Source organism: Rhopilema esculentum, chromosome 19 (genome assembly GCF_057945365.1).
Source record: "Rhopilema esculentum isolate cy_ngs chromosome 19, ASM5794536v1, whole genome shotgun sequence".
NCBI classification, from domain to species: domain Eukaryota; kingdom Metazoa; phylum Cnidaria; class Scyphozoa; order Rhizostomeae; family Rhizostomatidae; genus Rhopilema; species Rhopilema esculentum.
Genome location: NC_142833.1, coordinates 3,817,587 through 3,830,862, shown reverse-complemented (window position 1 = coordinate 3,830,862; position 13,276 = coordinate 3,817,587). Strand labels below are relative to the sequence as shown.

Below are 13,276 nucleotides of genomic sequence, written 5' to 3'. Positions count from 1 at the left end.
AATTCTTTCTATATTGAATTAAATCGTAGCATTGTGTGTGAGATCGACCAAGTTCGGTCCTGTGTTTATTGTGTAAAGAGAGTAAAATGTATTATCTGTAAGAAGGAAAATAAAATATTGTGATAAACGTGATTGCCTTATTTCAATGACTGAATACTGTGAAGAATAAAACTAAATTCTGAAAATCTGATGGTCTTCCGTGCGACCTGTGCGAGGCATACCGGAAAACAAGGACCCAGGACCAGGACCCAGGACCAGAACCAAGGACCAGGACCAGGGACCAGGACCAAGGACCGAGGACCGAGGACCATGACCAGGACCCAGGACCAGGACCAGGACCAGGACCCAGGACCCAGGACCCAGGACCCAGGACCCAGGACCCAGGACCCAGGACCCAGGACCCAGGACCAGGACCAGGACCAAGGACCAGGACTGAGGACCAGGACTGAGGACCAGGACCAGGACCAGGACCCAGGACCAGGACCAGGACCAGGACCAGGACCCAGGACCAGGACCAGGACCAGGACCCAGGACCCAGGACCCAGGACCCCGGACCCAGGACCCAGGACCCAGGACCCAGGACCCAGGACCAGGACCAGGACCAGGACCAGGACCAGGACCAAGGACCAGGACTGAGGACCAGGACTGAGGACCAGGACCAGGACCAGGACCCAGGACCCAGGACCAGGACCAGGACCAGGACCCAGGACCCGGACCCAGGACCCAGGACCCAGGATCCAGGACCCAGGACCAGGACCCAGGACCCAGGACCCAGGACCCAGGAGCCAGGACCAGGACCCAGGACCCAGGACCGTATATGTTTTCGACGATGCACTAGCCTGAGCCCCAGACTCCAAATCTCTAACAGCACCACACCGTCCATCGCTTCGCTGAGGTACACACAGAATCCCGCAAATGCCTTCGTCAAACACAACATCAAACAGGTTCGGCAGCACACCCTGCGAAAAGCTGGTGTTTATCACGCTAGGTCGACAACATTCCGCGCCCAGAAAATGTTGCAGCACACTCAAGGCAGCACCGCAGCACTCATCACACACAGTGCCATCACCCGCCTTGCAAGCATCCAAAGGTTTCTGGTCACCCTACTCACAAAACCTCGCATCGCAAACATCATGGTTCCTGGTCATTCTTCGAAAACCTTGCAAACACAAAGGCACGATTCTACAACATAAAGACACACGAAGCTTCACGAACATCTACAGTGATTTGAACATTTAACACAACTTTTCTTCCGGACATTTTACTAACATTCTTTCAAACATTTTAGATAACATTTCATCGTTCGCTTCAACCCACTCGCTCTCTAGGGGGGAGCTCTGTAGTGACCATCGTCTAAACGTAATCATGGCCTCCATTGTGTCTCTGTCATTAACACTTTCCATTGTCTTCATATCCATGTAACGTAATAAACAACACATTTGTATCGTCTCTTGTTTTATGTGTATACGCCCTAAATTGTAATTAGTCAGTAAATTCATCAAGACGCAGCGGTCACGCAATATCGTCTCTTGCTGGCTCCGTGTTTTCTGCACGTTAAATCAGACATAAAAACGACAGCATTCGCAACAACAAAAGCAAAATTAAATATAGGAACATCGTCAATCAGCGTTCCTATAACATCATTGAAAGGTAGCTCGGGTAGCTCGGGAATATGTAAATGTACGATTAAACGAAAGCAACGCCTTGAAATGTGAAATACTCTTATTCAGGCCCGTCGTCAGCCCCCCCCCCCCCCCCTTCCCAATATGAATGTAGCTTCATTTAAAACAGATTTGATTTTATTATCAATAAACGCCCCTCTGTAACAAGTTTCTTTCTACTAAGGAGGATACGCAAATTTTCGACCGGGGCCTAAATACCGGGCAATGTTGAAACCGGAACTATACTTGTGTTATTCGCATTCTCTCGAGGTTCTCAGACCCCCCCGATAAGCTGAAAAGCTGACTCCGTGAGTTCTATCTATTCGGTGGTTTTATTCTGTGGATTTGACTATTGTTACTATTGCAGGCGACTTCGTGCAAAGAACGGCAGTCTCCATTTTGGTAATTTGCACTTTGCAAGAAACAAAGGGAAAGAAAACAAGGCAGAGAAAAGTAGTAGTGAATTTTCAAGGATGCACGTTAAGGTAAGGAAGATTTGTTGTTCGCTTTAATTGAACAATTATGCGTTAAAGCGTCTAAATTTTACGTCACTGAAGACGGAACTTTGAACATTAATGGAACCGACTGTGCATCTATAACTGCACTGGGCAAGCTTAAGCAGACAGTAGTGATCAGAGATGCTCATTTAAGAACACAACCACATGTGTAACGAGCCGGACGAAAATCGTTGCCGCTGAGAAATTTCGCCTTTCGAAGAATCGATCGACCGGGACATTCTCAATTTCCCCACAACCCCCATAAGCTGAGATTCCCCCCCCCCCACTCATTCTTTAAAGGCATTGAGTCATGGCCTTTTCTATATAAGGTCGTTTAGCACCAGTTGTTGACAACTGGCTATTAAGACAGTTTGAGGGAAGTTGTTTTGTAAATCAGATGTAAATCATCACTTAGCATATTTTTGTTTACCCATCCTTTATGTTTTCTATTTGGCGCGTCATCTCATCGCCTTTGACAAATCCGCCTGCCCTCGCCAAACTACCTGCTAATCCGGGTAAAGAAAAAGCTTTAACACAGGGGTGCTCCTTAAAGTTGCAGGTTATTTCAAAGGTTTAGATTTTCGGTTAGAATTTAAGCAGTTTAGACGTCATCAAATCTCTTATGAGTATAAACAGAGCTTCATTAAGTAGCAAATGATGTCATTGCTAAAGCAAAAGCAATAGGTTTTCGAGTAACTGTTTGTAATGTTAGAAAACCGATCGAGCAACACGTGTTGGGGAATGTGCTGAAGAAGCTTCGTGTCTCACAAATGGATCAGGTATTGAGAATAAGTGTTGATGTTTTGGAGAAACTCGCTTGCCTGTAAAGTCAGCGGCGGTTTTAGGGAGGGCGCCTGTCCATTTCAATTTTCAAATACAGGGCCCATTGCAATTTTTAGTTTTTTCTTAGGTGGAGGGCCTAGGATCGTGACCACAGAATAGGAATTAGGCAGAAGGGGAACTCCTACCTATGGGGTGAAGCCTGGAAAAATTACCGCATGCGAGGCTTAGCATGTATCTGTCTGGGAAATTTAAAAAAAAAATGAAAGTAGACAACTATATTTGAGACGAAATGTCCCATGATAGTGAACAAATTCAATTATGTTTCATAATTCGTTTATATCTGATTATCAACGCCACGGTAAAAAATATTTTAAAAATCTCAAAACCCGTGTACAAACAAAAATTTGAATGCATACGGTAATCTGACAAAATATAAGTTACCTTCTTAAATTAAATGGATTTTCTAAAATTTTGGGTCTCGTTTGCCAGCTTCGGAATTTCCCATACTGAGCCCGGAATCGTCTTTTTGCCCTTTTACCGCATGAGTGATTTTGCCTAACTTGATAACAATAGAGTTAGACATCTAGCGACTTCGTCTCTTACATATCATTGTGGCTAAGTTCGTCTAATGAAATCAAGGTTAAAGGGGAATTCTATTGTTGACTCAGGCTTCAAAAACAAAAAAGGAACCGACGAGAGTTACCCTTCTGCCTATTTCCTATTCTATGTCGTGACCCTCCTGGACCCCTTAAAACAACTGTTTGAAATGCATTCAAACCACTTGAGCAAGCATTGCGATGTTTACAGTCAGGCTTGGTGTCTGAGGAAATTCAGGTCACAGATATAGAAATTCGAATTGTTTGTTCTTTGTCTGTTTAACAATTGTCCATGTAGAACAACAGTTAAACAAAAGATAGCGAAATTTTGTGGTTGAACCACGCAGGAAGCTGCATTCACATTTATCGCAGTATGATGTGGCACACTGCGGCAGGATATGGCAAAAACGCGTCGGTCCTGTTCACACTAGATGCGTTCTCTTCCTAGCGTTTTTCTGAAATGGTGTGTAAACAAGACGACGTTCTGCTAGCTCTGGCTTATCGAAACCGATTGATTGCGTTGAATTTATTGGAGAAAGGCAAAAGAAAGCAGTCTTCTTGAGTAAGGGAATTATGGAAATACCGAGAACAACAAGGCCACTTTGATAACTTGGTACAAGAGATGAGGCTAACGACCACTCTATGCATTTAAATTTTGTCAGAATGCTTCCTTCTACTTTCGACGATTTACTCAAATTAGTTGGACCTGCGCTGCTTAAAAAGAAGAGCCGATTTCGGGGACCATTATCCCCAGCATTGAGGCTTGCTGTAACATTGAGGTACTTAGCTACTGGAGAATTGAGCAGCGTTGGTAGCGCTCGGGGTCAAATAGGGAACGGGGTCAAATAGGGAAATCGTTAATAACTCCAAAAATTGGACAGATATCTCAAAACCAACCTCAGAATCGGATTCGGCATCCCTCAATCTACCTTTTAGATGCTTATTTAATTCAACTACGGCAATTTTTACAGAATAAATGATAATGTTTTTCTTCTACGTTAGCTTGATGCGTGTCTCCTCCGTAGCGACGGGAGCAAATAGGCAAAACACGTTGAAAAGCATCGATTTAACTAAAAATAAATAGCAAAAGGTAGAAATATCAATATAAAATACACATTCTCTTCATATTCATCCAAATTTCACACATCCTGCAACGAGGGTTACAAGTTTTCTCTAAATAAATCAGCTGAGTGATCGACGCGCTCGGGGTCAAATAGGGAAATCGACATTTGGGGTCAAATAGGGAAATGACTAAAAACTGCAAGAAACAAGCACGAAAAAGAAAACTAACCTCATTCCAAGGCAATGAGTAATTAAATCTGCTCTTTCTATCCGTTTGTCTGCTAGAAATCAAGCTATATCGATAGATAGATACAATTCAGACAACGTTCGACACGCACTTAGGCCCTTGTTTACAGATTGATCTCCTCGTTTCGGGGTCAAATAGGGAAACAGCTGCCTAACACCATCACCCTTGCAGACATTGGAGAGGACAATATTATCGTTATCGAAGATTAATGGATATTATTTCGAAGTACAGTAAGGCCCCTTATAAAGACATAGGTTTTAAGGTTCTCCTCCTCAGGGCCTATTCAAAATTTCAAAATTTTAAGGATTAAGGAATCTTTTTTATGACCTTCAGTATGGATATTTTTCCAGAAAGTCACTAAATGAGAACTGTAACAATGAAAGCGATCAACGCAGGATGAACATTTGACGCGCGTAAAGATGGTAACTTGAAGTTTTCTTGAAGGGCCTAAAAACTAATAGATTTTTCAAGTTCCATTTAATTTTCGCTCCCTCTAATTTTCGCTTCATCAAATATTTCCATAATTCGCTCCCTTTAATTCTCACTCTTTTTTTATAAGAACAATTTTATAAGAACACGAGCCTCAAAACTGGTCAAAGGTTAAGAACAAATTAAGAACAAGCTAAGGCTGAGCTTGTGAAAAATGCAATTTTGAGCAACGTTTTTTCTCAAAATCGAGGATTTTTAGCGATGAGTGGGTGTTTTTTTCATCGAATATTCAAACTTTTCGGCAAATGAAGGTTGTCTCACTCACTTTGTTGGCAAATGAGGCCTGAACACCTCCTTAGAGCGAACAAGCTAGCACTCGCACTGCTTACACCCTATTAGATTAAGAACAAATTAAGAACAATCCAGCCTCAGATTTTTGAAAAGATTAAGAACAGTCAGCCTGAACTGAAATTTACTGGTTCTAATAAAAAAGAGTACATCATTCATGACATCATAATTAAGAAACTCTTAAGAAACAATGAGAAACAATTGAAATTTCCAGATGATTAAGAAACTGGAGACCTCATTTGTTTCTTATGAAAAAATGAGTGTAAGCCAGCCTCGAATTAAAAGACAAAGAAAATTTAGAGAAAATAGTGTTTTGAGAAGTTTTAGAATGAAATTCTGGTTTTTATATGCAACTGGGATATTTAACAGTTTGCTAAAACTCTGTGAAGCGCCATGAGATGTAACCTTTGTCTTCGCCCTAATGTGTATGTCCATTATTTTCTCACTTTCTCATTGGTTCAGACAAATGGAAAGAACAATAGCCCTAAACAATGAGAATTTAGACTTTCCTCCGACAAATCAGGGATTACGTCTTGCGACATCTTGCAGGCTTCCTGATTTGCACAGTAATATATAATGTTGGTTTTAATTAATGAAGGTTTTGGAGAAAAAAACGTGTTTTGTTCATATTTTGATAATGTCGTCGATATGGGGTCTGGGGGGCAGTTTTGAGGTCGCATCCCTTCGAATTTTTTACATTTGTGTTCAGGTCTATCACTGTATCACTGTTCTAAGGTTTATGCTGGCCTCACGGAGTGCACGACCCTCACGTGTTTGCGTGACAGTGCCAGTGCAGTGGTGACCTTTGCATTTTCAGGGCAATCCGTAACAAAAGAATTAGCAGCGCCACTATTCATAAATTTAGCCACCATTTGTGTGGCTTCAAATGCTTATCGCTCTTTGAATGATATGGAGAAGTTTCGTACTGGGTGTTAGTTCAAGCCGTTGCTACTGACAAGACAAACTTTGGCAGTTGGTTTGTTTATCAGAGGACACTCCTTGTATCAATTTGAAAAAATAACCGAAGGATTTTAAGGATTATTTCTCAATGGATGTAAGAATACTTTTTGCAACGGGCGTTGTTCTTTTCACGAATAGAAAAGTTTTCTGGTGATCAATTTAAGTTTTTAACTCGGAGTAGCATCCTAGAACCATCCTTCTCTATACACCTTACAGTTTTGCCTTTACGGCGTCAAACACCGTAAGACACATTTTAAAACAATAATGCTATTTACTGAAGGATAACAGTAGTTTCTCCCGCGCTTTCCAAGGAGAAGTTTGTTATCCTATTATTCAAGCAGAAACTAACAGCCCTCTCCAATTCAATAGGAAGTTTGATAGTTTACTGATTCCTTTTTAGAAAAGTCTGTTGGAGCGACTCGATGCAGGAGAAGTAATAATTGGCGATGGAGGTATGATATTCAATTTGGAGAGACGAGGGTACGTTCATGCGGGCCGATTCACACCAGAAGTCGTTTTAGAGTATCCTGAGGCAGGTGAGATTCTTTCTCTGCAGTCAGCCGAGTACACCCGTCTTTGCAGTAACAGGCCGTGCCATAGTTCTTATCATTTTTGTATCAAACCCCCTAAAAAGTAGAAAAAATCTTTTTTTCAATGAAAAATCCCTATTGGTCTTATTGTTTCCAAAAAATGATGAACCTTTAAACTTCTAACCTTCCTATGGTACTGGCAGCAGTACATACGCATACAGTATAATCCCGTTATAACGTACTCGGTTATAACGTACTTTCGGATATTACGTACTGCAGGCACCGCGGAGCGTTGAGAAAAGTGGGGGGGGGGGGGCTAGAACCGTATAAAAAGAGACTTTGCTGGTAGTTTGTTACTTAACATTTGGCATTTTTGCAAAAGGTTGGGCTAAAGCCTCCGCGGTTCCTGTACTGGTGTACTTGGCCCGGCAAAAGGTCCAAACTTTTCAGTAAAGAAAATACCCCGGTTATAACGTACTCGTTTATAACATACTTTCCGGTTATAGCGTACTTCTTCTTTACCCTTTTAAATAATTTCCATCGGATACAATGTACTTTGTATGTCTTCTTTGTTGAAAATCCATTGTGTTGCTCACTTATATCAAGGTGCCATGTATCATAGGAGAAAGTGAGACCTCAACCACTTGCGATTTTTGATATTGTTTTATTGTTCCCTTGATTGATTCAAGTGCTGTCCAAGTTTCACAACGATTTTTCGAATTTTCGGATTTGTATAAAGCCGACGAAACATGGAAGATGTTGAGCAAATTGGATGCTGCAGTCAACAACATCTGGATATTCAGAAATACTTTGTCTTACTATCTAGCCTATAACAATTTAGTTGAAAGTGTTGTTTTTTACAACTTGGGTTTACTCACTTTTTAATTACCCAGGCTACAACGTACTTTAGATATAACTTACTTAATCTGCCGGTCCCTTAAAGTACGTTGTACCCGGATTATGCTGTATTTGATCTTTTGCATTACGCATGCTATTAAGTTTAATACTTGAGATTTTTTTTCAATCACTCTTCTACTTTGCAACATGATTTGCTCTGCTTATTGTAGTGCGCCAACTGCATCGCGAGTATGTCCACTCTGGTGCCGATGTATTGCAAGCCTTGACGTTCTTTGCAAGTGACTCCCATCTACAAAAGGCTGGTATACGTGGCACGGTAGACTATTTCAGATTTTTTGTCGACCACTTATGCTTAAGAAACTATTCAGACCCGACTACAACCCTTCTCCCTTACCAAGTGCCTTTTCTTCAAAAGAGTTTTAAAACCTAATGTGAACCAGTAACTCGCATAGTTTTCCTGACTTTTTGATGCAATAAGAATATTACCTATGTTGACAAAGCCTCATGTTTTTCTCTATACAAGTCTTAGAAATATACAACGATAGTAGGTAGGCGAACAATGTTTTCTACGAGAGCCATCAATGGCAATGCAAGTTGCAAGGCTTTCCATAAATTATCTATGTGTTATTGTCCCATTTGTTGCTTCATTGTGAATATATCTACTGTCCTTTCTGTCGAGCGTATACTAAATTTCTTTTCGAAAAAAAGGGATCGAGAATTATTTCTCCTTGTCGTGTCAGTACATAAATACATAATGAATTATTGATAGTGAGATACATTACAAGCTTCTCTGATCTGTGCTACTCTTCTGCTCTATTGATTTTACCAAAAAATAAAAAATGGGTGAAGACGTGAATTCGCAACAAAGTTACAGAAACGTTATTTTAAAGATGTTATACCTATAGAACTTTCCATCAGTGTCTTTATTTCTATTACAAAGCGTCCACCGCCAGTGATGTTGCTTCTTCCCATGTTGGACCTGCTCTCTCTCTCCCTCTCTCTCTCTCTCTCTCTCCCTCTCTCTCTCTCTCCCTTTCTTAATTAGCCTTACTGGCCTTAATTAGCTTCTTTATAGCTATCAACCGTTCATTTAGTACGCCAACTTTAAACAAATTATTTATTATTTATTATTATTTATTATATTATTATTTCTCTCTCCCTCTCTCTCTCTCTCTCTCTCTCTCTCTCTCTCTCTCTCTCTCTCTCTCTCTCTCTCTCTCTTTCTCTCTCTCTCTCTCTCTCTCTCTCTCTCTCTTTCTCTCTCTCTCTCTTTCTCTCTCTCTCTCTCTCTCTCTCTCTCTCACTCTCTCTCTCTCTCTCTCTCTCTCTCTCTCTCTCTCTCTCTCTCTCTCTCTCTCTCTCTCTCTCTCTCTCTGGCAATTACAAAGAGATATAAATAGAAGATATACATATTTCACACTTAACAATTTACCAAGTTTCAAACTGAATTCTAGTGTAGAGAAATGAATGATGCTGCCTGCAAAATAGCCAAGGAGGTGGCAGAAGAAAGCAGCAGAGATGTTTTAGTGGCTGGCTGCCTCAGTGAAACGTTTGCGTACACAGGACCTGACAGCAAGGAAGATAGTGCCGCGGAGTTTGCAGTGCAAGTGAAATGCTTTATCGAAAATGATGTTGATTTTGTTGTGGCTGAGGTAGGTTTTCAGCTGGTGAAATACAGCCCCATTATATACTTTTCGTCTATTTTTTGCATTTTACCGCAAAGTGGCTTTGCTGCATTTTTTCGAGCTTTGTTCTCCAACTCCAGTCCTATGAAAAATCAATTTTATAGAATTGAATTAAGACCTAAATTGAATTTGGGCCTTGTATCTTAGTCTTGTATCAAGATAACTCGTTGTCCCAGCATGGCCCTTTCCTTGATATCTTTCATTGCAAATTTTGGCCACATTGAATTCCCCGAAAATCACACGCTCGATGGCCATCTCTCAAAATTTAGGCCCATCGCAACAAACTAGTCAAGCTCCTTTACAGTTATATCCACCCTATTAACAGGTAGGAAATTTCATGAAACATTTAGCGATACAAATCGGCGCTAATAGAAATAACTTATTCCTAGTACTTCAGGTATATCGAAGAGATGTGTTGGGCGATAGAAGCATTAAGAAAAGCAAACAAACCAATCGTAGCCATGATGAACATTGGCGGGATGGGTGATCGAAATGGTGTCTCCACTGGCGACTGTGCTGTAGAGATGGCTAAATGGGGTTAGTTAAATATCTGCAGTGATGGTTCGGAAAATTTGTTTAAAGGCACGCCGGAGCCTAAAGGGGGCTGTCGCGGGGGTGTAGCCCCCTCACCTTTTTGCTGAAGTATGATATTAAGGTTGTAGCAACAAAGATAATCGTGGTAAAACTACCAAAATATTTGCCAATTTTTCTAGGGCTCCCACCCTACCCCCAACCTCTCCCCACCCCAAAATGCGCTCCGGCGTTTCTGTTTTATCATTCTGACTCAGAATTGTTTACCAAACTGATGAGAGAGACACAGTTTACTCATTAGGAAGACAATGGTATCTCCGTATGGTACTATAAAATACCATACCGTGTTTCCTTTTGTAGATCAAATATATATATATATATATGTTGTTTTGGTATTTCCTTTAGTTGTAGCTCTGAAAAGGAAGCGCTGCTTGAAACATCATCGTAAAATAATTTAAGCAATTTTCATCTGAACCTGTTCCATGGTTAAAGTCAGTGCACACGTCTTTTTGCATAATTACACCGACCATAGAGAAGAGAATGATGCTGGTTGTAATTCCTAATACAAAGAATTCATTACCAAAAATCCACATTGATATCTAATTCTTCGACATCATATCCTCTACCGTGAAGGTCCTTCCGGACGGTATGGGCCACAAGGCTCTTGCAGACTATGCGCCTGAAATTGCATATGCCATAGAATACCGCCTCCCGAATTCTTCATTCGAGTTTCTTTAACAGCAAGTATAAATAACTTTTAGTTAGAGTTTGAATACGTTACGGTAACTTTTAAAGCCGACCGCGATGCCAGTCTCTTGGTCGCTTGCATGCTCCATGTGTAACCCTGTGATCTGATTGGCTCCTTCCAGCTTGTTCACGCGACTTAGCTTCGTGAGTAGGACCATAGCATTTTTAGCCTAGCCCACACTAGCGATTTTTGTCGCCAGCGACTACGGGAAAAACATCACAGGATTTTTGTCGCCAGCGACTAAAAACTGAAAATCGCAAGTGTACGGGGCGCAAAAATTTTTTTTTGTTGATCAGCCAATCATAAAGTGTTTTCAAGGCACGTGGAAAGTGTGTTGATTTTTAAGAATATTGACAAGATGGAGGTCACAGGAACATGCTCGTTCTCTTGGACAACGCATTAAGAGGATTTGTAAGTCGATTTGTGGCGCGAGAAACCCTGCTTGTACGCCATATCCTCTCGACAATACGACGATAGGACGGCAAAAGCTGCAGCCGTGGCTGAGCTTGCTGATACTCTTAGTGCCACGAGCGGGTACTACTGCTCTCAATTATTTGTAAACGTCTTTGGATAAACACGAATAAGATTTCTCCCTCATTGCACTAACAACTGCACTTCTATTAATATATCCTTTTATAGCAGTATGGGTTGCCTATAAAACGAAAAATCTCGTACGATGTAGGTTTTACTATCTACTAGCAACTAACAGTAAAACAGATTGTGCATAAAACCCATGTGTTGGGTTCTCTAAAGTACAAAAGAGAAGAAAATATAATAAGTAGCTTAATTTAGGCCAAGCTAAATCTACAAATTTTGGGCCTAATTTTTTGCCATTAAATGTGGCCTGGTTAAATTAAAGCTGGCAATATTTTCATTGTTTTTGTCTAAATTTTCCCATCCCGTAATTTTTGAGGATGTCCAGGCACATGCATTGGTTATAAAAAATTGGATTGTTAATTTCTGGTCATTTTTATCGAGGCTCATTACGAGATGGAGACCAAAAGTCATTGGCTAAGGCAGAAAAAATCGCAAGTGTGCGGGGGAAAACATTTAGCGACAAAAATTGCCGTCGCTGGCGACAATAATCGCTAGTGTGGGCTAGGCTTTACCAAAGCGAGTTGAATTTGTTCTTTGCGACCAGAGTGATTCGAAAAGGCGCATATGTATGCTCGGTCGCAGTGCACCTGCAAACAAAAAGATTGTGTTGGCGAAGAGCCGCAGCAACCTTTTTTTCTAGTGATAGACATAACACGCATGCGTAAACTCTCATCGCTTCAGGTTGTGCGAATTGATTCGCCTAGTGGAAAACCGGCTTGAAATGAATTTTTTTCCAGGGGCTGACGTAATTGGATTAAACTGCTGCTTTGGTCCAGAGCTTCTGGTTGAAGCAATGAAAGATGTCAAGGACGCATTAGAGAAAGCAGGGCTGAAGAAGCATCTTATTTGCCAACCGCTGGGGTTCTTGACTCCGGACGCGGGCAAAGATGGTTATCTAGGATTACCGGAGTTCCCGTTCGGCAAGTATCATTTCTATAATCATCGGACATTCAAGCATTTACATAGTTGCGTAGGGAGGTATGACCAGTTGAAAACTACTGTTCTGTCATTAAGTGCCCGATGCATTCTGTATACGCTTTGGCGTATAGAACAGGATGATTCTTAGTTGCGAATCTGTGGTTCCCTTGTAAATCAAAGTGTAATTGCATATATATGTCCGTTGTTTGTCCCCGCGGCTATAATTTCTTGAGTACAAGACGACGAGTGAATAAAAGTACAGCCATGAATATTAAGATAAAAAGGGAAATTATTCTTATATTCAGGGCTAGGAATTTTATCTGATCATCGACATCAAATAATTGCATATACTTCGGTTGCAATAATGCCTGAAATTACAACATTTTCCATTCTGTATGAGTATTCAAGCAAACAGACAAGCAAGCAAAATTTAACCATTACCCAGATTAGGTTTCTTCCTCCTTGTAACTAATTTGGATCTGCGACTAGTTCCACAGAATGATAAAGTCAAGCGAATACCCTAGGTACACACAAATATAGTTGTGGGTTTTCTCAGTTTATAATTACAATGCTATATCGTGTTAATTCTTCAATTTGAAAAACGATTATGTTTTTTCATCTTTTCTAAATATTTGTTTTTAATTATTTTGCACAGCTCTCGAGCCCAGATCTTTAACACGATTTGATGCACGAAAATTTGCACGTAACGCATACGAGGCTGGTGTAAAGTACATTGGAGGCTGCTGCAACTTTGAAGCCTACCATATTAGAGAAATGGCCGCCGAGGTTCATTCTTCTATTAATTTTCTCTCAAGAAAGTCTAGTT

At 40.9% G+C, this 13,276-nt stretch overlaps 1 protein-coding gene across 4 annotated transcripts in view; it reads left to right on the top strand.

Moving 5' to 3' along the window:
* LOC135688357 (betaine--homocysteine S-methyltransferase 1) overlaps window positions 1-13,276 on the top strand; it is a 28,134-nt gene that overhangs the window by 11,573 nt on the left and 3,285 nt on the right. Inside the window, exons 2-8 of one of the 4 annotated variants that reach the window (XM_065205182.2) lie at window positions 2,029-2,146; window positions 6,984-7,119; window positions 8,181-8,287; window positions 9,426-9,623; window positions 10,046-10,193; window positions 12,270-12,452; window positions 13,106-13,236. In XM_065205182.2, coding sequence (XP_065061254.2) covers window positions 2,135-2,146; window positions 6,984-7,119; window positions 8,181-8,287; window positions 9,426-9,623; window positions 10,046-10,193; window positions 12,270-12,452; window positions 13,106-13,236 — 915 coding nt within the window. In that variant the 5' untranslated portion in view covers window positions 2,029-2,134. Of the gene's footprint in view, window positions 1-1,982; window positions 2,147-2,913; window positions 2,938-5,201; window positions 6,678-6,983; window positions 7,120-8,180; window positions 8,288-9,425; window positions 9,624-10,045; window positions 10,194-12,269; window positions 12,453-13,105; window positions 13,237-13,276 lie in introns of those variants that run through there. The other 3 variants (XM_089114037.1, XM_065205183.2, XM_065205184.2) reach the window with 3 other exon arrangements.